The sequence below is a fragment of the Crocodylus siamensis genome, chromosome 2 (genome assembly GCF_052110815.1).
Source record: "Crocodylus siamensis isolate JL-2025a chromosome 2, ASM5211081v1, whole genome shotgun sequence".
Classification (NCBI taxonomy): domain Eukaryota; kingdom Metazoa; phylum Chordata; order Crocodylia; family Crocodylidae; genus Crocodylus; species Crocodylus siamensis.
The window spans coordinates 97321618-97347922 of NC_143396.1; the positions used below are offsets into that span (position 1 = coordinate 97321618).

A 26305-nucleotide genomic window follows, 5' to 3' on the forward strand; every position below is an offset into this window, starting at 1 on the left:
TTAATACATCAGTTCCATCTAACTTTCATCACCTTTAATTTTGCATAGTTTGGTTTTATATATTTTCAGAATAGGAGAATATTAGAATTATACAAATAATAAAATGGTTTATTTGGACTTATGGTTAAATTTAGAACACAAGATTAAAAACAGTTACAATTTTGAGCTTTTCACTTCTCTGATTCAGTGAGAATACCAAAGTTAGTCTGAGGTTTTCGGCTTGTTTTTCTTTTTTGGTGGTATGGTTATTTTGTTTGTGCTACTTAAACATGTTCCCATATTAAAACATACAAAATTTATCAGATGCCTTCTAGCATCTAAAAAAAAAAAAAAGCAACAAAGAAAGCAAACCTGATATATCTACTGAAATGCTAAACCATCTGTTATTTCTGTCCACAGATTTAATGCACAGAACACAATAGCAGGTATATTCACACAACCCGCCTACTAAACAAACATCATAACCTAAAATTTCATTTCCTCCTTAACCCCTATGAAGAAGACTGCTTTCTGTCTCTTGATATATTATTTTTTAAATAAATATACATGCAAAGAGCATCATGACCAAAGTTTACAGGAACTTCACAGGAAAGTCTGATCTCTGATGAATACCTGCACATAGTACTTTAAAGGAAGTAATTAGGGAGGCACCCCATTGTGCCTCAGTATAGGAGCTCAACTTGAACAATGAATTTTCTTGGTTTTATTACTTCCTGTCCCGGTGTTAATATGCTTTGAACCAGGTTTTTTTGGTTCATTTTCTGCTCTTTTAAATGCAGCTTTAAAATGTTGAGTGAATTACACAATTACATAATTTTTCTTAGCCGTAGTTTAGATTTGACTTTATTGTCATATTCAGAAAATGCACTAGATAACTTATCTATTTTGGTTGATGCATTATTACTGAACATTTTTATAGCTTCTTTTTATTTTAAAGTATTTGAACCTTCCCAAGCACCCCCATAAGATTTCCCAAGTGCTTTTATTTGTGTCTCCAAATAAAATTCTTCATACAGTTCGTTATTTAATGCAGTCTCTCGTACTACTCGTGAACACAAACAGATGGACACGCATATTGAACAGGAAGGGGGGAATTTGTTCTTATTTTAATATTTTATTTTATATCTACTGTTCTTTGTTTCCATTATTGTAAGCTGCCCTTAGTCTTTTTTTGGAAGGACAGCATATAAATCAAATAAAAACAAATATAATTTCTGAAATGCTAGCATGAGCTAAAATAAATTAGCCTGAATATTTATGCAAAGTATTTGAAATGAATGTGCCATAAACTACTGTTCTGTGTTAATATCTGTTATTTATATTACATTCTTCCTGTGTCAGCACTGGTGCATACTGTAGAAATCAGTTTTTTTCCATTCCTCTGTCATTTGCTGTTGCTTCCATATGCATTGTAGTGTGGAGATCAATTTCCCAGTAATGGGTTTGCTTTAACCCTCTTTCTCACCTCATTTGGTAGCTTTGTGCAGGAGTCTGTGTATTGGCATCCAAAGTCCAGGTTCTACACAAGTGTGGTTCTGATGGAGTTGAGCTACTGGTTGGTGATTTTTCTTAGATGTCCACAAAAGATTACCATCGAAAAGATATTTGTCTTTGAAGGTATCTATAGTTGTCTGTTTTTTGGGGTTTTTTTGTTAGGTTTCCAATTTTTAGCCCTACACTAGCAGTGAGATTGAGGTAAAAAATTTCAGTTTTGTTGTGGTGTTGTATATCTGATTTTCATATGTTGCCAGTGCTGTTCCTGTCTTGATGTCTCCAGTGCCTTAGTTAAGCTCTACCAGGTAGGGACCTTATCTGCCTTCTTGATGAATTAGCCTTCTGTTGTGGTGTTGATGTTTAATCTCTGGATTTCAGGTATATTTTCCATGGCAAAAAGTTTGAACTTTATTCAGCCTATGGCTTTCTCTCAGTTTTTCTGTCTCTGTAGTTTTCTAGGATCCTTCACTCATTTTAATGTCGTCAACAAAGTCTAGGTCTTTTAGGCAAGTGCCATTTAGCCAAGGTATTTGCTCTGTGTTGTCTATACCCTTCTTATGTTTCAGTCTGTGGCAATGCCAGGCAGCAATAGAGTGAAAATGCAGCTCTGTTTCGCTTCTGTGTGCAAATGAAACCCACTCTGATGCCTAGTTGTTCTCCCCGAGAGGGTGCTTTGCATAGCTGTGTATCATCTGGATGATGACTTTAGCTGGAATTCTGTAGAGTTGAGAGAGGTTCTTCAATACAGGTCTATGCAGACTGTTAAATACCTTTTGAGAATTGATGAAATTCATGCTGAAGGGAACCTGCCAGTCTGTTCCCTCTTCTGTCAAGGACAGGTGGGATGATCCTTATCTGGACTGTACATCGTCTCTTGGGGATGAATTGAATCCATTGTGTTCTTAATGCTTTGCATCCATTGCTTCTTTCATCCTACATAATATTGCATGTGGCTCCTCTCCAGTTGTTTTAGTACAGTACTATCCCTTTTTCAATATTTTATGATTCCATGTTTTCATTGGTTATAGGGGTCTCTTTTCCTCAAACTTCAGTGGACACCTCTGTTACTTTCATATGCGTGGTGGTGATAGGGACTTGCAGTATTTCTGCTATGATTAGATAAATTCTCAGTACTTTTGTTTTTCAGTTTCTCAATACCAGTCTATTGGATACATACTTGTGTCAAGTTGCTCCGATTCAGTGTAGGACTAAGTCTTCTCAGACCAACTTTTGCAAGTCCCATCTGTTTTTTTTTCCTTTCTATTCTGTTTTAAGACTTATGTTGTGTATCTTGATGTTGTTGCCAGTCCCAAGTCCAGGTAAAAGGGCTAAACAGGGCTAGTCACCTAGCAGTAGAGACAGATGTGGTCTATTGGATTTCCAACACTCGCCTTCTAAATTGGCTTAAATGGCTGCATAGAAGAGAAAACTAAAAACCCATTATGTATTATGAAAGCTCGTAATGAAAAGGCAGTATATGAAAGTTAGGACCCTGAAAAGTTTATTGCTGACAGCAAGTGATAGCCAACAATAGTTCAGTAATCCAATAGTCAATTATTGGAATTGAGAATGATGTATAAAAAACAGCAAAGACCTTGTAGATCTTGAGGGAGAAATAAAACTGTGGACCTGAAATCCTGGCATCAGTGAAAATAGCTTGACAGGTATGGGAAAAAATGCTGTCAGAAAAAGAATTGCCTGTATTCAGATTGCAGCAGTGACAAGTATCCAGACAGTAACACCCACCATGGAAGTTTCTATGGAAAAGTCATGCATTGACTGGGAATCTTTCGAACAATGCATCATATATGCCAGATTCTAAACCATATTCTTAGAGATGTCAGTTGTTTAGTGCTGACAGAAGAACATAGAACAATGTTGAGTATAAAGATAAGTTCCACAATTGCTTCTAAAGCATGATTGACAGAATACCAGTACCAAACTTAATCCTTTTATTGAGTAAACTGCAAACCAAAGCAGAATGTGACATCCAAGGAGTGGAAAGAGAAATGGTGAGGCCTAGGCTGGGAATCATCAAACCAAACCAACAAGAGATTAATTCAATTGTACTTGCAAGTACCCGGTCTCTCCAAACACATCCTAAAGATACTGGTATGTTGAATTCACAAAATGGTATGTGCATCACTTTGAAAGCCAGGTCATCCATCCAAGATGCAAGAGCGTACTGAGCAGCAGATAGCAGCAACAATCACAGCCTTTGCTCTGTCAAACTGAAAATTAAGAAAGATTGACTTTCCATAGAAACAGAGAGTGGCAAATAAAATCAGGAATTCAGAACTGTAAATTTAAGACACTGAGGAATTGCAATTTGAACTGAGGATAGATGTAAGGCACTGTCAAAGTGTTTGTATAAAGGTTATAATTTTTTTGCACAGTGAGGCCCCCAAAAGTACTCTACAGCTGTAAACTAACAAACATTCAAGGCTGATCACACGAAAATTTAATCCTCCTTTGATGAGTTAGCAGATGAAGGCACTGTAAGGCAAAGTACCTTAGTGAACCTGTGTACCAGTTCTTGGGGAAGGTGACATCCACCTGCATCCTTTTGTACAGGGCCATGTTCTAGCCTAAGGCAGGCAGAGCTTGTCTCCTCTGCCTGCCCGAGCACCAGGATGGCCCTGCCTCTGGTTGTCAGAGACAGCCTCTCATCCCAGCTCTGTTTTCTTCCTCTGGCCAGTTGAGAGCCACAGCCTGGCCAGGGTGAGGGAAGAAGCAATGGTGTCTCTGCCTGCAGTGCCCCTGGGACTGGGGGAGCTGGCAGCCCAGCTGGATGTGTTGTAGGGGAAAGGGGTCTCTCCCCCCTGCAAGTTCCCTCAGGACCATAGGCCACTACAGCCTATGAGATCAGAGAGCAAGCAGGAGGGAGCCTTCCCCCTGTATTGTGCTTAGCCGGGCTGCCAGCTCTCCTGATCCCAGGGTTCCTACAGGGAAGGACATCATCCCTCCTACCTTCCCTCTGGCCAGGCTGTAGCTCTCAGCTGGCCAGAGGTAGGAGGTGGGGCTGGATTGAGAGGCTGTCACTGACAGTCTGGGGACTGAGCCAGCCAGGGCCCTGGGGAAGGCAAGCTGCTGCTTGGCTATGGCTAGTCCTTGGCTGCTCTCCGGAGTTTCTGGCAGCTCCCTGAGCCTGCAGAGCACACTGGGAGGCATGCAACAGCTCCCCCTGCCTCCTGGCCTTCTCAAGTGCAGGGAGGCTCCGAACCACCCCCCAACACACACGCCAAACAGCTGTTATGTTCAATCGCGTTGTAGCTTTTAGTACTTTGTGTAAAGTGCAAAAGTTACAGCATGATCGTAAGTGCCTTTCTGTCCTTTGTATGCACCCAAAGGCAGAAGAATGTGAGATACAAAGTGGATCTGAAGAAAAATATACAGTGCTCAGAAAATTTGATTCAAGCTGTAACAGGGACAGCTAGATAGAAACAGAACAAGAACTGGTAAAGTCAAAAGATACGACACCTCACTGAGGAAAGGAAGCACTAAGGAAAAAAGCCTGAATGCCAAGACCAACAAAACACAGGAAAACAATTGCAGGAGAATTATGAGAAAGCAGACAAATCAGTGATAAGCACTGCAAGGAAAGATAAACATAGGTATGTTGTAGATCTAGCAGTTGAAACCAGTGCTTTATGGCACAGGTGCCTGCTGAAGGCAGAAGTGGTGAGGGGTCCAATCCTTTTTTCCTGCAGAGCCTGCCCGCCTCTCTTGCAGCCAGAGGTGAGCTGACTAGTAGCTGCAATGCATTGCATCAGGATGTACACATGCAGGAGGTTTGGAGGTTTTTAAACTCATTTAAAAACCTCCAAACTCCTGCATATGTACAGTGTGCCTCCATTAAGCCACACAAAGTGACATTTTCATCACGTGTACATGGTAATGGTGTCATGGGTACAAACAGCCTCATTGTACAGTTACTTCTCAGTAACTGACAGCATATCAATTGCTGATTGGATGACAGCCAGGATTAACCACAGAAAATTCAGAGATTTAAAAGAATCTATAGAATATTTTAAGTAACAGACCATGAAACATTTAAAAGTCTTTACCCATTGTTCAGATTTGGTTCCCAAGCTAAAACTTGGTAATTTGCCTGTGAAACAGATACAGCTGTTTCTTCCTTTTGAGAAAACAATCTATTTTTAAATTTTAACTTGACATTATCAGTCAGGTTTTTACATTTAACATTTGTTTTCTTTTTCATTTCCAACAGTTTTGCATTTTGGATAGCATCACAGTCCTTACATAATCTCTTTCTGCATGCTGTGTTTCACTTGATGTTACTTCTGTACAAAACAAATAATCTGTATCTGCTGTAAACAAACATTTAATTCTCTTACCTTTACAGATATGAGTTACCAGGAATAAATGGATTAAATTTTGTTCTGAAGAATTCCCTTGGAGGTGGTGGTATTGCATCTTTAAGAAGTGACCCACAGGCATGTATCTAAGCATTGATTTGATATAGTTATTTTTTATGGCTACTGACTGTATAGACTATTTAACCAGCTACTGAGATGGATAAATAATCTTCTGCCTTTGTTTTTGTAGCTGCTTTTTAATTTCAGATAAGTATGTCAGGTTAATTTTTTGTAAGTTTGGAAACTGAGCAGTGCACTACAGTGCAAAGTGGGACTATTTGCTGGAAAAAAATGTGACAGTTATACACTAAAGTGAATTTGAAAGCTTTATGAATGATGAAACTGGCCTTGTGGTGTATTAGCTCTGTTTTTTACATATCAGTGAACTCACAGAAAAAGTCTGTCATATTTTTGGAGAGTAAGTCTTTGCTAGACAACTATTTTTTATGAGCATATTGCTGTATAAAATGATCAGAACCTCAGATGGTCATATATTCCTTTAATACAATTCCTTTGACTTCCATGGAACTGCATATTAATTCATATCATTTAAGGATCTTCCTCCATAGAGCTCAATTCTGACTAGTTCAATACTGTTGAGATGAAGGTAGAGGCACTGTTAGTCTTCTAACTCCCACTGCATAACTGCAGGATCTAGATGTTATTACTAGCATTCTTGGGGTATTTGAATCACAAGGGGTTGGCTAATCAGGCTGTGAGTGGAGAAGGAGTCCTACTTTCTTGTGAACCTGATGGAACACATGGAAAACCAATTTGCAGCTACTGCAAGACATTCTCATTTTGTTCTCCACCTGTCTCCCAGTGCCACTGTGGCCTTCTGCTTTACTGCCTCTAAAAACTTTTTTAGGCAACTGGGATAACATTTTGCTAAGAGCTAATCAAATCCTATGAACCAAATTCAAATCTACTGTTTTGATATTATATGCCACTTTATCATTCTGCAAATATGATCCAGATGGTAGAAATAAGGCTGACTCATGTGTGGATTGGTTTTGTGTTATTTGGATGCAAAAAAGAAAAAAAAAATCAGCCTCTCTGAAAACCAAAATTCCAGAGATTAAATGACATATCAGAAACATTTCTTAAACTGAGCAGAAGACCACAACAGTACATGTGATATTAAGAGCCCAAGTCTGTCATTCTTAGACTGAGAAATGCTTTGTTGCAAAAGTAGTCTCACAGAAATTGACAGGATTATTAACAGAACAGGATACTCTTCAGTAAAAATAGTATGGCAGAAATTCTGTGCCAAATAAAGAAACTATAATGCCAAGAGATTTAGCTCACTGAACTCTGATATGCAGTAGCCAATAAATAAATCAACTGGGAAATCTCAGTTCAGTCTACGGAAGCTTAAATTGTTGCAAATCTCAACTTCAAGTAAAAAAAAATTGATTCAGAAGACTGTGTACTAGTAACAAAGCTAAACGGGGAGAGAGAGAGAGAGGACAAAACAAAGTGTGTTAGACATTATTCTTCTAATCAGATATTCGCTTGGCCTGCAAAATTAAGATCCAGGCTTTGAATACCCCCAAGTTCAGGGATGTTGTATAGTGCAGAAGAGATATCTTGTTTGTTTAAACAATATTTCTAATAAAAATATTTTGTAGGGTAGTTTTGCAAAGTAGTTTGTTGAGATGTGAATACATAAAAATGTTCTTTTCTTCATATGTATCACATGATAATAAAACCTTTTTTAATTCTCTCTACAGGGCAAGGCATTTGGGCAGATGCTACTGGAATTTCAGATAAAAAATGTTCCAGATTTAAAGTCACTGATAGAGTAACAATTATGGAGTACATTCATTTTCAAAAACTTTGACTGAATACATACAAACACTAGCTTCTGAGACAAGTTAAAAAAGACACAAAAGAAAGTGGTGACAGTTATCTCTCACAGACTTAAATATACAGTACAGATAAGTGAACGTTTTGAGTAATACCAGACAAATAGCTTTGTGACCGATTAACGTTTCCTGTCTAGTTAGTGCATTGGATGAAGAGTTAATTTATTTCCTGTAAGATGTAATTAATCAAATTACAAAAATAACATATTTTACTGAGATAACCAAACATTTGCTTTCCCAAAATGAAAACTTCCTTCCCTTCCAGTTCTTCTTATTCTCTTCCTTTAGATCTTTCTTTGATAATTAAGAGGAGTGATACTGAATACTGTCAGCTACCCTAGCCTACCATTGTCATGCTTACCTTCAGTCTACCCTGTGAACCTGCAATAGATATCCTTTATGACACTGGAGCAAGTAGATAACTGGGTACTCTTCATCAGAAGGTCAGCATTCACCAACAACTGCCACACTATGGTATCAGAGATCAGTTTTGCTTTATACTTAGGGCAGTAATTAACTTCAGTTTCCCTGTTATCACCACATAGAGACTAACAGTCTATATTAACTGTTAATGGTGACCACTGTAACTGCAAGGTTATCTGCAGTGATAGAAAAAAGGCAAGTATTTTTTACCTCTAGTATCCTAGTTGATAATACTCCATCAGTTGAACAGCCCCAAAGTAATATACTTCTTGGCATGAAGCTATTTTGAAATGCTAAGTTAGATTTTTCTGCCTTATTTTGTCTTTTGTAAGATACTGCTGTACAACAGAGGTGGTGAAATCCAGCCCTATCATCACTGAAAATTTCCCTTGTGTTAGGGAGTCCCCAACAGGCATTCAGCCAGTTGAGAGGTCTCTTGCATTGCCCTTCCCCATAACCCTACAAGAGAAAAGCGTGCTGGGGGGGAGGAAAGAGCCATGTCTATGCACTGTACTCCAGTCATCATCACTTTCCATGGGAACCATGTCCAGCTGGTAAAAGTTAAGACAGTGAATAGAGTGACCTGTTCTTTATCAAGGTTGGTACTAGGCAGAGTGTATCAAGTTCCCTATGGCAGTCAACATAGTGGAAATTCAGGCCCAATAATTGTCTGCATCTCCTGCCACAAAGACAAGTAAATCTTTACATTAAAAGAAGATCTTAGTGGAAAATATATAGGTTTTTTTTATTCAGAAATGTGTTATCCTGTTCTTCAGAAAATAACATATTGCTGTAGTTGGTTAATGCTGAACAATGAGTTGTTACTAATGCTGATGAACCCATAATGATATGGGTAGGTGTCATGTAAATTCAATCAAAAATCCCTGCCAGCGCAGCTCAGCCCTGCTCTATAATATTACTACTAATTATGTGCTAGTTTAGCAATAGCAGCACTGTATGTTAAATTGTTCCAGTTTGTTTTGAGGTTTTGAACTTAACTACTTTGAGAATATTGTTGGGGACATGTTGGTGTCACAGGCAATGACAAAAAAGAATCTCCCATTCGATTGAATGGGGCCATGATTTAAACACATATTATTTTCACTTGCAACCTAGGCAGGAAGATATAAGAAGAAAACATACGAAAGAGTGTGTCAGCTAGTAATTTAATATTTTTGGACATAATATTATTTGCACATCACTTTTAAGTCTGGGTTTCATGACAAAAAAGAAAGTTACAGGATTGTCATAGACAAAACATGCTGAAGTCAAAAGAACTTTTTGAAGAAAAATCAGTGCCCAGTACTTAAATTGTTTACATTTGTTTTGTCTTAGAAAAGTGTTAAATAATTGTCATTCATAATTTGAAAGCACATTAAGAGGTATCTAACAGCCAAGTTTTTTTAAATTCATGGAATAGTAGACAGAGCAGGATGAGAAGGACCATTGGCCAAATCCTTAGCTGGAGTGAATGGTGTCACTGTTAAAATCAGTGGAGTTATACTGATTTAGACCACCTAGAGAGTTGCCCCAAGACCTTATTTTAATACTTTAAATAGACATGTTTTGTCATGTTAATTATGGCTCTGCCAAACACATGCAACTTATTCATCTGCTGTTTTAAACAATTGTGTAAGTGCATATGCAACTACTTTGATATGAAAAGTAAACTTCTAAAAAGGATAAATGTGTTTAGTATTGACTTTCTTTTAGTATATTTTCAAATTGGAATTGAGTTTTAAAGTGGTTTTGAACTTATAATTATGGGGGGTTGCTTACATTTTCTAGATGTTTATGCTGTTTCTTTTCCCCTTAGGTTTCCTACTAAACTCTTTCACTGTTGGTCGTTAAAACATAATAATTGTAAGACAAAATAATATGAACATATTCATCCCTGTCGACAGAGAGCCGTGAACATACACAGCTATTCAAAAGAGGCACAGTTTATTCAAGAATTATTCCATACAGTATTCAAGTTGTTTGGATAGGGGGATGGACAGGAGTGCGTATCTCTTATCTCTGATGGTGTTCATGCTCCTTTCAACACAACAAAACCATCCTTGACAAGGATGACTTTTATTCAGGGGTTTCTTTTCGTTTTGTTTGTAACATACCGGGTTTCAGCAAGTAGCTTTATTTACTTTCAAAACACTGCACCATCCTTTGGGGATGTAACTGAAGATTACTCATATCCAAAAGACTTTATTTTCCTTAACATGAATTTGCACTTATCTAACAATGCAGACTGATCCGAAATAGTTATTAAAACTGTATTTATTTCTTTATCTAGAATGGAGACTAAGTAATTGCAAACACAGTTTGCTTGGGGAAAGATATAAATGACCTCTGGTACTTAGGATGATACGTGTTATTTGTATGTTAAATAACTTATCTGAGTGACTTGCAGAGTAGACTTCTTGTCAATTCAAGTAGCTCAGCTATTCTGAACAATGGAGGAGGGCTTTACTGTCAAGCAATAAGGACTGTTCAGCCAAAAAATAATAATTTTTGTACACTATACTCAGAGCCAAAATGCTGGAACGGGAGTGCTCCTCAAATTGTTGAGTTTGGACAGTGCAGTTCAGGATTTTCCTTCATGCTTATCCTTGTTTTAAGAAACAAGGTTTTTTTGTGTAGTGGGGTGTTAGAGAAAGTTTCACTTCTTGCACTGGCAGCAGAGGCTTTACTTTCACTCCCAAATTCAAGATTTTTTCACTTCACTGGTTTTCAAACACTTCCACAACAATTTTTTTCAAAACCTCAGGGCTGTATTGTGTCATGGGGTAAACTGCCTTTGTATTTGTGAGTATTGTATCCTCAGAGTAGAAAACCCAGAACTGCCCAGTTTTGCAGCAGGTTTCTGTAACCACACATTAACATGTAAAGAAATTGTTGGGCACTTTCTCATGCTTGAGGCTGTGGTTAGATGAGAAGTGGAAACTGGTAAACTGTTTACATTAAAGCAGTGGAAACACCTGTGCACTTACTCTTATTTTCTTTTAAGATTGGATTATTTCCACTTAAATCAATTTATAATTGATTTAAAATAATTTAAAATAATGTTTCAAACCAAAATATGTGTGCATAGCATTCTGCATTTGTTTGACTTAAATCCATTTTTAATATGTTTCAGTGTGATTTTTGTGTGACTAAAGCTTTCTTCCTTTTTCCTTCTCTCTAGTGCTGGCTATGAATGCAAGGCAGAGATTAGGCTAACTAAGTGTACAGAGATTTCTTTAACTTCTTGGCAGAAAGCTGTTTAATCATCCTTCTCGTGCAGGGGGATTTGTACCCTCTAGAAATGGCTTCTGTTACAAAAGTAGGAATTGCTCAGATCAGCTATGGCTCATCCCATCTCCAATATACAAGATCAAATCAGAAGCCTTAAATTGTCTTTAAGCTTTCTGCCCTTACTGTCTCCTATGACAAAAGTAATTCTCAAATTAAATCATCAACAGCCCCTAACATTCAAACTGAATAGTCTGTTAATCTTTCATGTCTAATATATTTAAAGGTAAAATTTTGCCAGAGTTTGCCATTTTTGCTGCAGGTCAATCTGCCCACTATGTTATGCACAAAATGACTGTTGCCCTGCAAGGGCTGTTTAAAGTGTGTTTCTAAAGTTAGTTTAGGATGTGAAGTACGTCTTTAATTTTAGTCAGCTAGAATTTCCAAAATAAGGAAAGCAAACATCTTTTATTTTATCTTAATAAAAACTGAATGAAGGAAAGACTTATAGATGGGGGGGGGGGTCTTGTTTTGCTCTCATGTTAGTTGAAAGGAATAGGAGAGCAGAAACCAAGACTTTGTTGCTCTCTAATATATTTTTTCAAGGCAGAACCTCAAATGTGTTATCACCTGTTCAAAACTGATGTAATTGACAGTTTCTTAAATAACCTGCACACAGATAAAAATGTACTTTAAAACTCTCAACTGCATAGTCTGTATCAACAAACACTTCTTTGAATGTTTTCCCCCCAGAGATGCAGAGGCACTTTATAAACATGAACGAATTAAATCTCCCAGTACCCTCAAGATACTAATCTATTATTTATATCTAATCTTCATTGCTGCACTGGTGATCTGTGTCTGGGCTGACAGCAGTGTCACTCTTAATTGCCTCTTGGGTGACGTCTTTCCTGCTCAGGCCAGCGGGTTTCCACAGCCCTCTGCGTAAGCTAGTTGGTAGCAGAGGTGAAGCTTTTTCATGTTTCAGGTGTTTCTTTGATTTGTAAGATTGGGTTACAGAGGGCGGTAAAACCACTGCCTTCATATGTTGCTCTTTTGAAATTCAGAAAGATCTTAAGTCTCCTCTTCCCCTGGGGGGACCCCACTTCTCTCCTTCAGTTTCACCTTTGGTTTCCTTCCTGGATTTACTTGTAAGAGACCCTGACAATTGGGGGATTAAACTTCATGGCATTTCAAAAGCAAACAAACACTGCTTCAACTAAACAGGGCCATCTCCAGGCTGCAGTCTGACCGCAGCACAGCTCATCTGTGTCTTGCCTAAAGAGAAGGCTGCTTTGAAGGGAAATAGAGCCCCGGGAGCCTTCCCCCTAGTTCAGTGATTTTCAGCCTGTGGTCTGTGGACTCCTGGGGCCCCGGCCACATCTAAGGGGCATATAAAAGACAACTATGATTAATCGAAGGTATATGAATACCTGCCCTTGCAATTCAGAGAGGTCCACGCCTCCATTTGAAATTTTTTTTAGGGGTCTGCAGATGAAAAAAGGTTGAAAACCGCTCTCCTGGTTTTGCAAATGCCTGGAGTGAGGGTACCAAGGAGAAGCCGGGCAGCCACATGGAGGCTGCCTCCTTGGCCAGCCTTTGAGTGGAGGGTGGTGAGGGTGTACTTGGGGGGTGGGGGTGTCCCTAGACCAAAGTGTGTGTGTGTGTGTCCAGACTAGGGAGAGAGAAAAGGGTGCGTGTGTGCCCCCAGACCAGAGAGAATGAGACAGGACACCTGTGTCCCCGCCGGGCAGAGGCACCTGCCACCCTCCAAGAGGACACCAGGAGCGGAGGGAGTGCCCTGTCCCCCTCCTCCCGCCGCCCCAGACGGAGGGGCCCGGGGCCGGGAGGGGGAGCCAGGAGCTGCGGCTGCCGCCCATGGGAAGCGCGGCCTCCCGGGGCGTCCGGGCGGCCAACAATGGGGGCTGGGGACAAAGCGAGGCGGGCCGGGCCAGGTGAGATGAATGGGCCGCCATCCATCACCCCGCGCCGCCAGCCCGACGGGCCGCCGGGGGCCCTTTGTCGGCGTGCCAGGGCCGCTCCGTGCGGCTTTGTGCCGGCAGCGCCGCATTTGCATGGCGGAGCCGGCGCGGGGCAGTGATGAATGGGCCGGGCCGCCCCGCGCCCCCGGCCGCTCGGACGGAGGAGCAAGTGCGCGCCCGCTTGCCACCGCCGCGCCCGCTGCGGAGGCCAGCAGCTTCCCCCCGGGCCCGGGCTGCCAGGGGCCGGGGAGAAGCAGTCCGTGTCTCCCGGGCTTGCTCCGATCCCCCCCGAGGAGGCCACCCCGGCCGGGCCCGGCGCCCGAGCGGCGTCTCCGTTGCCGCACAAGCGGGGCTGGCAGCGGCGCCGCCGCCTCTTCTCGGGCGATGGGAGCAAGTGCGAAGGGAGGCGGCGGGAGCCAGCGCCAGGCGCCCCGGGGCCCTGCCCTCCGCTTGCCGTGCCCGCCCCCCCTCGCCCCTTGCTTCCAAGCCCCTGCAGGCGGAGGATGGGGCTGGGCTGTTCTCCGCGGGGCAGATGACAGAACAAGGAGCAACGGTCTCAAGTCGCAACAAGGGGAGTTTAGGCTGGATCTTAGGGCAAACTCTCTCACCAGGAGGGTGGTGAAGCACTGGAGCAGGCTACCCAGAGAGGGTGGGATCTCCATCCTTGGAGGTGTGCAAGGCCCACTGGCTGGGAGGATCTAAGCTGGGGATGCTCCTGCTTGGATCTCGGGGCTGCGCTGGATGATCCCCGAGGTCCCTTCCATCCCTCCAAAGGCTTCAGGCGGCTGTGGGGGCCCACCCAAAGCCTTCCAGTGCCCCACGCGGCTGCCCGGCTTCCCCTTGCCCCCTCCCCAGCCGGCTAGGGGAAGGCCCCGGGGGCGCTCAGCTCTGCTTCGAAGCAGCCTTCTCCCCAGGCCGGGGGCGGGCCCGGTGCCCAGCCTGGACGCGGCGCTGTTTCGCTTCCGAAATGTCACCAAGCGCATCCCGAGGCCCGTCGCATCCCGCAGGTGCCCCGCGGGGTCCCCCGGGCTCCCCCGCCCCCCAGCGCCGGGCACCCCTCTCCTTTGCGATGCGACCCCGCCCCGCCGCGCCTCGCCCAATGGGGGCTGCCGGGCCCGGCCCCGCCCCCGCCGGGGGGCATAAAAGGCGGGAGGCCGGCGTGGTCGCCCGCAGTGGCGGCCGCGGCAGGCGCAGCATGGACGGCTCGCTCGCCTCGCTGCTGCTCGACAAGCTGCTGCTCCTGGCCAACCTCAAGCTGTGGCAGGCGGGCGCGGAGGGCGGCGAGGCGCGGCCCGAGGCCCTGCGGCGGGGCGACCTGCTGGAGGTGCCCCGCACCCTCTTCACGCACTACGGCATCTACCTGGGCGACAACCGCGTGGCGCACCTGATGCCGGACATCCTGCCCGCCCTCACCGCAGACCCGCGGCACGTGGGCCGGGCCGTCACCAACGCGCGCCTGCTGCTGGGCGTTCTGGCCAAGGTGGCCAGCATCCGTGTGGACACGGTGCGGGACTTCGCCTACGGCGCCAGCATCCACGTCAACAGCCTGGACGCGCTGCTCAAGAGCCCGGCGCTGGGCGCCGAGGAGGTGGCGGGCCGGGCGGAGCGGCTGCTGGGCGCCTGGCCCTACAGCCTGCTCTGGAACAACTGCGAGCACTTCGTCACCCATTGCCGCTACGGCGCGGCCGCCAGCCTGCAGACCGACAAGGTAGTAGCGGGGAAGCTGCTTTTCTTCCTCTCCCCTCGGGCGGCCCAGCCAGGGCTGGCAACACCGGGCTCTGCCCCGTGCCCTTGCCTGCCAGGAGGCCTCTCCAAGCCCTTTCAGGTCCCAGCCTGGCTGTAGCACCTCTCTAGGAGGCTTGCCGACCATCTGGGATGGCCCTGGAGTCTCCAGGAATTGGAAATCCATCTCCAGGAGACTGCTGAGAGTTGGGGGAGGAGGGTTGTAAATGCTAAGGGTGTTTGTTAAAATAAATATTAAACATTGAATCTAGAGTGTATAGTAGGCCGGTGGATTTTAAAAATCCAATAGTTGTGTGCGTTTGCCTTTCTGATGTAAAGTCATTAATGTCATTCCAGGGATCCTGGCTTTTCCTAATTAAAAAAAACAACAACCTCTTCACTTTAAAGGTAACCCCAAATTAAATGGGGGGGGAGAGAGAGATATGAAATGCTCTTATTTATCTATTCACAAAAAATGTGGATTTGGGGTAACCTTTTTTAACGATAAATTGGGGATTTTTTTTAAACCAGAGAAAATCAGGATCTCTGGACTCATTGCATCACATGATGAAAACTCCCAGATTAGATTCAAAGAGTTGGCAGTCCTACTCTGGTCACCTCTCTAGTCACCAGCTCTACACAGACATGGGCCCTGAAAGCATAGTCTGGAGGCTGAAAGCTGTGAGCTGAAGGAGAAAGGCCTGCAGGACTCCAGGATTTTGGTTTTGGTTTTTTTGGCGGGGGGTCCTGCCAGTAGGCTCCAGGTGAACGTGTCCTCTGTTGGCAGGGCCTGTTGATAAGTAAAGCAGGTGCCCAGGGTTTGAGGAAGCTGGTAGAGCCCCCATTGGCAAGGAAGCTAAACTTTTTCCTTTTGGGATCCTGATGCTGCAGCCCTGGCAAGGTAGTAGTCAAGCTCCTAAAGATCTGCACAGCTGTAGCTGACTGAAGCCCTTATGTTTTTTCACTCTGGCCTCTGTTTGGGAAAGGCTAGCAAGGTGGTAGAATCTCTATCCTTGGAGGTTTTTTAAGATCCAGGTAGACAAAGCCTTGTCTGGGATGATCTTGTTGGGGATGGCCCTGCTTTGAGCAGGGAGCTGGACTAGATGACCTCCTGAGATGGAAAATAAGGATTGGAAGGGATGATACTGTACCCCTCAGCTCTTTGCCCCTGGAAACTGCCCCTGTCCAGAGAATCCAGTACACTGATTTCTTCCCTAGTGCTCTTCTGTACTTTAACCCTGTTGAACTCTTTGCCTTCTGCAGCTCTGTGAAACATTGAAGATGATCATTCGGGACCAGAGGAGCATTCTTGTTTCGGTGCTCCTGGGACTGGCATCTATCATGTGCCTAGGTCTGGCACCATCTACCACCCTGCCCACTATCTTTATTCCATTTATCTTGTGGATGGCTGGCTAACGGAACCAACCACCACCTGTACATAGAACATATAGTATTAATTTGTATTTATAAAAGCACATATTACTTATTGGCGTTGTGTAAAGAGAAAAATGTAACATAACCTTGTGTAATGTTTTAAAATGCATCCTTATCCAGAACACAATGCACAAGAATAGCTTACTGTGTAAGCCAAATGAGCAGATTTCCTGAAAATCTCACCGGAAGGTAAACTTAAAACCCCTTTTAAAGCCATGAAAGAACAGGGACGTGATAATTTTGCTCTCTGCTTTCTGTTGTAAAGGTTCTTGTGAATGTATTGTATATACATTTTTTTTTTTTAAACTACTTACTCATGTTTTATCACTATAGTAAAGATCAGTTTCATTCTGAAGCTGGATGGAATCACTAGAAGTGAAGGTAGCTGAAAATAAGCTATTTTAATTTCACTTCTCTAAATAAATCTGTATTCAGGGAAATTGTTATTACAAATTTAAATTGTACTAACTTTTAGCAATGTTGCTTTTTAAAAATTCTGTCTTGGTAATAAACTAAATTTTATTCTGTGATTAGTAAATGCCTAGCCATGTATTGTGCTTCCCGTACTAGCTTTTCTGGCTGAATCACTCTCATGCGTTTCCTTTGGGAAACCACTTTCAAACCACTCGTCTGCTTTAATTGCACAAACACTTTGTACTATCCCAAACAGTTGAGTGTTTTTTTCAGTTGTGTTTTTAATTGCAAGGAGAGCTTGCAATGCCTCATTTTTTTTCTTGCTAACGTGTCAATAGTCATTATAAATCATTGAGTGAGAGGTGGCAGCAGTTCAGATGATGCAGAAAAAGCAATTTGGCTGGGAACCTATTCCCAGTTTTCTAGAGAATGTGGAAAGAAGCCATCTAGCTCTTTATTTCAACTGTAATGGGACCACTGGGTGCTTTGCAGGCAACTTTGCACTTCTTGTAGCTTTGGTTATCACATGCCTTTAAAGCTGTATTACCTCTTCAGAAGTTTAAATATACATTTGCCTACAAGCTTACAACTCTTGAGTATAACATGGCTGCTTACACTCGCTTCTTTAGCTCTAAGGCCTTTCTTCTGTAACTACAAAACCTTACTTTAAATCTAAGCTTGTCTAATCACTTGTTTCATTTTATATTGCTATATTTTGACATCTACGAAGTTTATTGCAGTTTAAAAAGCCTGTAGAGCTTCTGAATGCCTATGTGTCCTTGAGTATTTTAGTATTGTGTCTTTTTTTTCTTATTCTAAGGCAAACTTAATGCTGTCTTCCTAACCTCTGAATCTGAAACAATTTTCTTTTCTCAGGAGCCATTCAATATATTATGATGAATTGCAGGTAGTATTCCATAACAAAAAATGCAACCTGTAGTTTTGCCTTGCTAAACGAATACTCTTGTTTTACTAGTATTGTAAACCATTTATATGACGAGGACTCTTCATTTTTGTTTTTCTTGAAATTTTAACATAATGGAACACTACTGGTACTACCTAATACAAAGTTTATCAGAATAGAGTAGAGTAAAGTGGCTAACTGCAGCACAAGTGCCATGGACAGCCTCTGTGGGTGATGTGGCTGATTGGGAAGGGAATTGGAGTGGCCCTCTGAGAGCGTGCAAGGCATAACGTGTGGTTTCCCTGCCAAAAAGGCTAGCTCCCCACTGGGGTAGTATGGTCTATCATGGCTCTGTTTTATAGTATGTAATTCCTGATTTGATTCCCACATGGAGTTTTGTAAAGATGGAAATTCTTATGAGTCACTTCAGCTCATCATAACAATGTTGGTATAAACAGGATTCTATCAGGAGGTAAGCAGACTTGCAGTCATCCTAATATCTAATGACTGTTTAGTCAAATAGCTAAATGTACCTTGGGTATATGTGGCTTGTAGTTTGTATTGTGCAAGAGAGATCAAGTAGGGTGCCCAGAGCATGTGTTACTTGTCCAATTAAATCTATTGACCTGTTCCATAAACTCTCTTTCAAAGTATTTAACACTTCAAAGTTTATAACGCTTCCATGAAATGATCCCGAACACTTGCCCTATGCTGTCATTGGAGATGGCCAACAAATGTGAGTAACAAAAGGGGATTTCAGTTTCTTCACATCTAGGATTTTCACTCAAGTCTTAACTTTGTTCTTAAATTTAAGTATCTGCTTGTATAATTTTTACCAAGGCCATGCACAGAAAGTATAGGTCTACAATACAAATCTCTGTTCAGAGCAGGGAGTGGTGTCCTTGTCACCTTTTTTAAATCACAGGTCTGTAACAGCCTGTGAGCTGGATCTGGTCCATGGAGCCAGAGGGCTTTGCCTGTGCCTCTGCCTCGGGCCTGAGCAGCAAGAAGCTGTGCTGGGAAACTGAAAGCTATGCTCACACTGGTGCTTCTCTTTTTTTCCTTCCTATTTCATTATCCCCACTTTTCCATCCTCAAGGTTGCAGTGTGGACATACTAACAGCTGGAAGCCGGATGCTTAGTAGTGGGGGAGGGGAGGGCAGATGCAGGGAGAAGTGGCAGAAGTGTGGACACAGCTTCTAGTTGAATGGCCCTGGTGTGGGCATCTACTGGCTAGAACCTGCTTGCACCACAGCCAGAGCAGGGGGCTGGGAGAAGCAGTGCAGGCACAGCTCCCAGGTACCTGGCCTCAGCATGGGCATGGATAAAGCCCCCTGACACTTATGTACTGCATAAGCTACCCAGCCTGTGCCAGACAAGCCAGGTTGTTTTGGCTTAGGGCTTGAAATCTGGCACCAGCCAGCAACCTTGCAAAACAGCTAAACAAAAAATAAGCAGTTTTGGGCAGAGCTTTGCAAGAGGTCCAGGCTTAACCATGGATGGCTAGCTAAAAGGAAAGACCTTAACAAACAAAGGAGAAAAGTCGCTGGGAGCTTTCCGTATTTTGAAGAAAAGGCTTTGCATCTAATATTCATAGATATGGGTAGTTGGGGATGGGGTAGAAAAGAAACTGAAATACAGAAGTAATACTTCCAATTTACAGGGGTCTCTGCATACCTGTTCTTGAGGCATCTCAAGGTGTCAACGTGGTATGTTGTTGCTGGGAAATATTGCTAATGTAGGTATAGATTCAAAAGGACACACTTAATTTCTCTTTATAAGAGCAATACAAACACTTTATCAGGTTATTTCATGTTTAAACTCTATTTAAAAGCAAAACTAGATTGTTAAAAGAAGACGTACTTGTCACTGCTGCGTATTTTAGCTTGAAATACGAAAATAAACTAACAAGTTTTCTGAATGGGTGCTGGAAGGAGAGGGACGGGTATGGCCTGAGCCAAAAATGGTCCCCAGGCTACCTTGGATGCCTGATCTAGCAGGCAGGGCCACACTATCCAGCCCACAGGGGTAGCTTTTGGCACCTGGGTGGAGCCCTGCAGGGTAGATGACATATCTCTGAGGGCTAGCTGAGCACCCCTGTTGTAAACCATTGGAATAACTACCCCAGGCAACGTTTTCATTAACAACCTGATGCTCTGTTTCTGCCTTGCCAACTTCATCCATCGCTATTTTGTTATGTCAGATATATCTGTGCAGCACTATAGAGAATATACTTAATACCCTATGTATGATACTGCAGATATGCTACACTCTGGATGACTTATGGCTTGTTCTGCTAAAAGACTGAGAAATCTAAAACAGGCCCTAAATAAAATTGAGATGCCCATCTTCAAAATTTTGATCTTAAGAAAACCTTGCTCAGTTGCCCTCAACATTAGAGAAGCAAAGCTGCTGTAGAATCCTGCTTGACTACAGGTCCCTTGGCTTTTAGGGTTCTTCATAGTCCCATCATAGTCTAAACTGGATTGTTTCAGCACCGGTGTGATGTACAAATTGGATGCAGAAATGTGGTGCCTGACCTGACAGACATTCACCTTTGATACTATGGTCTTGTGGTCACAGCACTCATTTAAAAGTGGGAAACTAGATACAGCATTCTTGTTGCAGCCTGAGGAATGGACTTAAATCTACATCTGTCACCACCCACAGGGAAGGGATTTGTGACTGAGGGCATTGAAACTGGACCTTCCACTTTTTGGATCAGTAATCACTCAGCAACAATTTAAAAGGTGTTTCTCACCAGAGACCTTTATTTTTCAAAAGCATGGATGAAGATGCCAGCTTTTAAGAGAAGAGTCTGAGCTCTGAATTCTGAGTGGGTGAAAGTGGCTCACTGAAGCTTTGAGTCCAAACACTGCTGCTCAGGAAAGGGTTTGGTTTGAGAGAGACTTCTATTAGCTTGTTCTAGGAAAGCCTCCATTTAACACTCAGATTTTGTTGGATTACCACTGAAAGCCTCTTTCCACATGCATTTGTCAGGGGTAACAAAGATATAGCCCACAGGCTAGGTATGCCCATAGAGCCCTATCACCCAGTCTGTAGGCTGCCTGTGGGTCTCTGACTGGCTGCGTGTGCTGCAAGCAACATACAGTGGCCCTGGCCCTGCTGGTCTGACGTATTGCTCATGGCTGCTGTGCCCCCACTCTCTAAAGCCTTCCCAGTGACTGCCAGCAGCCGTGGAGCACCCTGCTGACCCTCAGCACAGGCGGAGGTAAGTGAGGCCCATGGTGAGAGGGGGTTAACCCCAGCCAGCTGTGAGGAGGTGGCTGAGTGGAGCCAAGGAGGGTCTCATCCTGCCCCGGCTCCTACTTTGCTTAGCCCCCCAGGGAGCCTCGCAACTGGAGTCTCACGAACAGGCTGCGCAAACAGGCAGAGCCCATGGTTGCAGGCTCCACGCAGACGGAGTCTCTGGCTCTCGGCTGCGCCGGGCTGGCTTACACTTTTTCAGGCTCTGGGTTCCTTGTGAGGTCTGCTCCCTTTTGGGGTCTCCAGCGTGCCAGCTAGAGGAGCTCTAGGCCACAGAGACTGTGTGCTATCAGGGATGGTGAGCAGGAGATAGAATCCTACTGTCAGGCCCTTCACCCTCAGGAGGTGTAGGGTAGTCCAAGGTCACCTTCCAGCACAAGGGAGGATTCGGGGACCTCCCATTCTGTTCAGCCAAGCGGTTGGTCCAAGGTGATCAAGGGCCCCAAGGCCCGCCGCACCAAGGTCCCCACCCCACTGAAACTTTGCAACAGGTATGAACCTCTCGCAGCCCCAGCTGAGCCTGCTAAGTTGCCAGCTCCTGTAGGCAACACAGGCTCAACTGTAGCTACTGCCCCCGCTCTCCCTAAGACAAAATGCAAAGTGTTTGTTGTGGGAGACTCCATCCTGAGGGGGACTGAGGGGCAATCTGCCACCCTGACCCCTTAGCCCAGGAAGTCTGCTGTTTCCCAGGAGCTCGTATCTGAGACATTGTGGAGAGGATCCTTGATCTCCTCTGGCCCACTGAACACTACCCTATGTTCCTTATCCATGTGGGCACAAATGACACAGCTCAGAGCAATCCCACCTGGGTCATGAGGTGCTACAGGGATTTGGGAGTGGGGCTTAAGAGGTTGGGGGCGCAGGTGATATTTTCCTCGATCCTCCCAGTTTTGGGCTATGGGCTGAGGAGGGAGAGGAGGATTAAGGTAGTGAACCAAAGACTGCAGTGCTGGTGTCATCGTGAAGACTTTGGCTTCCATGACCACAGTCTGCTCTTTGGTGAGAGGCACTGAGCTGCTGGGAAGGGAGGACCTCCACCTCTCTCCTCTGGGAAGGAAGCTCTTCTCAGCCAGACTGGCTGACGTGCTTCACTGGGCTTTAAACTAAGCCTGCCAGGGGATGGGGGGACTACTGCCACTGCTGGTCCGCTGAGGAACCTTTGCAAAGCCAGCAGGCCAAGGCACTAAGGAAGCCCACCCCTGCCCGAGCCTTGGTACAATCTGTAGGCAAGGCAGGGGCCCCCAAGGGGACACTTGCATGCCTATACACAAATGCCAGGAGCTTGGGGAATAAAAAAGGGAATTTGTCCTCCTGCTTAACCCAAATTGTTATGATGTCATACGGATAAGAGACCTGGTGGGACTCCACCCATGACTGGGCCACGGGTATAGATGGCTATACCCTGTACAGGAGGGAACTAGTGACCAAAAGGGGTAGGGGTGTAGCTCTCTATGTCAAGGAAAGCTACGCATCCCTGCAAGCTGACATTGGCGCCCAGGATGACTGGAGACTGCCTGGGTTAAAATCCATGGGGAACACAGCATAGGGGACTCAATGGTGGGAGTCTACTACAGACTTCCCTCCCAGGATCAAGAGCTTGAACAGGAGTTTGCCAGGGAATTGGCTGAGGCTGCATGCTCCTGGTGCATGGTTGTCATAAGAAACTTAAACTACCCAGACATCTCGTGGGAAGAGTGCTCGGCCAAATCTAAACAGTCCCAAAGCTTTCTCTCATGTGTCGATGAGCTCTGACTTAAGAGCTCTATCTGACTCATCTAGGGGCTGACAAGAGGTAAAGCGCTCCTCGACCTGATACTGGCAATGGGGGACGACCTAATCAGTGACCTAATGATTGATGGGAAGCTGGGTGACTGTGACCACAAGCTGATCACCTTCACCATCCTCTGTAAAGCTGGCAAGTCAGTCAGCAATACAGAAGTCCTCGACTTCAGGAAAGCTAACTTTGACAAACTCAGGAGCTTTGTCACTGAGGCCCTAAAGGACCATGACCCAAAGGGGAGGGGAGTTCAGGATGAGTGGTTGCTCCTCAAGAAAGCAATCCTGGATGTACAAGCTAAGTCTATTCAGTCTTGGAGGAAAGGCAGCAAAAGGGAACAGCAGCCCGCTTGGCTCTGCAGGGAACTAGTGGACCTCCTGCGTCTAAAAAGAAAGGCCTACAAAGGATGGAGGACTGGATCCACCTTCTAGGAGGAATATTCTGCACTGGTCCAGACCTGCAAGGAATGAACCAGGAAAGCCGAGGCTGTGATGGACCTCCAACTAGCTAAAAGTACCAAGGACAATAAAAAGTCCTTTTTTAGATATGTGGGGACCCAGAGGAAAAGCAAGGGTAACACTGCACCCCTGCTAAACCAGATGGGACAATGGACAACCAACGCCCAGGAAAAAGCCAACTTGCTTAGATGGGTACTTTGTGTCGGTCTTTAACCAGTCCCAAGGGACGCTCCTGCCCATTATGGGATGGGAAGGCCTGGATGGGGGAGATTCTTTACCCTCCATCAATGCTGACCTTGTGAAGGAACATCTTGAGACGCTGGATACCTTGAAGTCAACTGGCCCTGATGGGTTACACCCCAGGGTACTCAAGAAGCTGGCAAGCATCATAGCTCAGCCCAAGGCATGGATCCTCGAGAACTCCTGGTGCTCTGGCAGCAGTGGTTCCCAATCTATGGTACAGGTACCACCAGTGGTACTCAGACAACCTGTTAGTGACACATGTTAACAGATTTATTATTATAATTACTTTATATGACAAAAACTTGCTTGTCATACTTAAGGTTGAACTGAAAAATTGCTGGTGGTACTTAAGGTTGCATCATTTTAAATTGGTGGCGCACAGTCTGTCAGAGTTTGAGAACTACTGCTCTACAGTATTTTAAGCTGGGTCTCTGTAGCAGGGGCTGGAGTCAAGCCCCTGTTATAGACCTGCAGTACTGGCAAAGTTGGCAAGGGACTTACCGGGGCAGGTCCAAGAAAGTGGGATGTCCCTGGTGCACCAGGCAAGAGGGACTGGGGTGGAACCTGGGAGACGGGCAGGCCCCAGGGGCACAGGAACACATGCCTGCTCTGATTGGCCTGGAAGGAGACTGAGCTGTTGAAAGAAGATGCCAGACGGAGGTCAGCATTTGGCATCCCCTGGAGTGGGAGAAACACAGCAGAACCAGAAGCTGTGCAGATCAGGGAGGAGGAAGGTCTAGGTAGCCAAACCGATAGGAGTCACTGAGGCCCAGGCAAGCCCTAAACAAGGATCAGAACCACCTCTGGGAAAGATATGTAAAGCGGATGATGGGGCAGTGTGGGTCGCTCTGGCCACTTTAGAAATGGGCAAGGCAGGAGACATTTCCCCAGGACAGCTGGAGGAGACTGCTAGAGTGTAGGAAGGTCAGACTGATAACAGTGATGGGATTTAGTGCCAAACTGAGGCAGGAGGAGGCAAAGGAGGGATTTGCCCAGTAAGCCCAAGGAGAAGAGGAAGAAGAGTGTGGAACTTATTTATGCAGCCTAACTGAATTATGATACAGTACCAGAAGTTATGAATTTTGAGTGAATTTGAGTCTGTGGTTAAGGAATATGTTGTAATTTACTTTATCAGTGTGACTGAATTACAGCTGGGAAGAAGCAGCACAGAGGGGATTGATTTGTCATTAGGAATGACATTGCAGCCTTTACTTCAGCACCTCAGAGGGAATTAATTTTGTAAAGCCTGAAGTAAGGTGGAAGGAAGGCTTGAGGAATAATAAATACGTTAATCTAAGGACTAGTTAAATGAATTTCTAAGTTTCATGAGGGACGGCATTCAGCAAGAAAAGAAACAACAACCAGCGAGCAACAGACCAAAGAACCCAGAGGAGTCCAGAGTGCAGACCCTGATAGGCATCCCCATTCCAGACCAACGGGGATTTTCCATCACAGGCTTGAGCAGAAAGGGGCATGGTGTAGGGGAGGTGGAGTCCTCCAGAAGAACTGTGACCCTGACAGACAGATCTTCACCTGAAGAGTCATCCAACCTCTCCAAGAGAATCAAACCATCAAGGCATGCTGGGCAAGTGAGAGAGGGTGACAAAAGTCTGGTATTCCAGCAGTCAGTCAAAAGTTTAGGCCTGCATACAGTCTCTTGCCGTTTGAGCTGTTCCACTTTGTTTGATAAGAGAGGCTAACATGGACATTGATGAATAAAGTGGATCAGCTATGCCATGATGTGTTGTGGCCCAGCTGACCCACTTCTTTGAATGAAACCCATTGTCCTGCCTGTTGATGATGCAAGAACAAGTGGTGGTTTTGGGTAAGCAGTTGAAAGCAGGTCTTTCTCTGCTCACCCAGGCTCACTCCTGAGATCCCTGGGGGTGGGGGTAGGTGACTGGAGAAAACCCCACTTTTCTCACTTACCCAGATGGATTCCAGGGGAGGAATCTCTTTGCAGGGAAACATGGGGGACCAGGGATTCCCCATTTCCTGTGTTTCCATGCTAGGATCTGTGTAGGCTTTCCCCACTTAAGAAGCCTGCCCTTGGAGATTGTGCATGGGTCTCTGTAATTAAAACTCTATTGTTTAGGTACTTAAAATGCTAGTCTAGGTGCCTAGTTCATCATTTAGGCACTACTCAGATCCCCAGTGCTAGCCCTCAGCTGCTGCTTAATGCTATAGTCACTTAAGTTTCTTTTCTAGGCACAGCTGGAGCGATGAAATGTAGCCATGTTGGTCCAGAAATCATGCAAGAGGCAAGTGTTTTGTGGGTGCTATCCTTTATTGCACCAACTGCACAGCTGGAATAATGACAAACAGGGTTTCAAAAGTAAGGCATTCTTCATCAGGTCATCATGATGGACCTACAGCAGGCCATTGTGACCTAATGAAAAATGCCTTGCATTCAAACCCTTGTCTAAACCCCAACTTCCCTACTTATGGAGAAGTGCCCTGAGATTTCCTGGGGTGCCTCTCTTTAAGCAGAGAAAGCCTTCAAGCCCTCAGAGCACCTGCCCAGGTTGGCTGGAAAGTGTGATAAGCTCAGGCTGTCCACACTTTCTCACTACAGAGCTAAGAGATGTCTGCCACAGTAAAGCAGTACAGTCTTTTACTACCTTTTCTTGCACCACTGATTTTCCTCTGCTGTGATATAACAACGTGTAGGGATGTCTATTTCTCACTATGTGTGTGGCCATAAAAAATGTT

The 26305-nt window shown here is 44.5% G+C and overlaps 2 protein-coding genes across 2 annotated transcripts in view; both read left to right on the forward strand.

The window, feature by feature from the left end:
• LOC149870541 (uncharacterized) overlaps positions 1 to 9851 on the forward strand; it is a 115025-nt gene extending 105174 nt beyond the window's left edge. Inside the window, exons 19-20 of the mRNA XM_090036447.1 lie at positions 5861 to 5951; positions 7607 to 9851. Coding sequence (XP_089892573.1) covers positions 5861 to 5951; positions 7607 to 7681 — 166 coding nt within the window. The 3' untranslated portion in view covers positions 7682 to 9851. The remainder of the gene's footprint in view (positions 1 to 5860; positions 5952 to 7606) is intronic.
• Positions 9852 to 14505: 4654 nt separating this feature from the next.
• Positions 14506 to 18791, forward strand: LRAT (lecithin retinol acyltransferase). Its single transcript, XM_090036449.1, has 2 exons — positions 14506 to 15082; positions 16360 to 18791. The coding sequence occupies exons 1-2, from the start codon at positions 14570 to 14572 to the stop codon at positions 16510 to 16512; spliced, it is 666 nt and encodes a 221-aa protein (XP_089892575.1). The 5' UTR covers positions 14506 to 14569; the 3' UTR covers positions 16513 to 18791.
• Positions 18792 to 26305: the final 7514 nt, after the last annotated feature.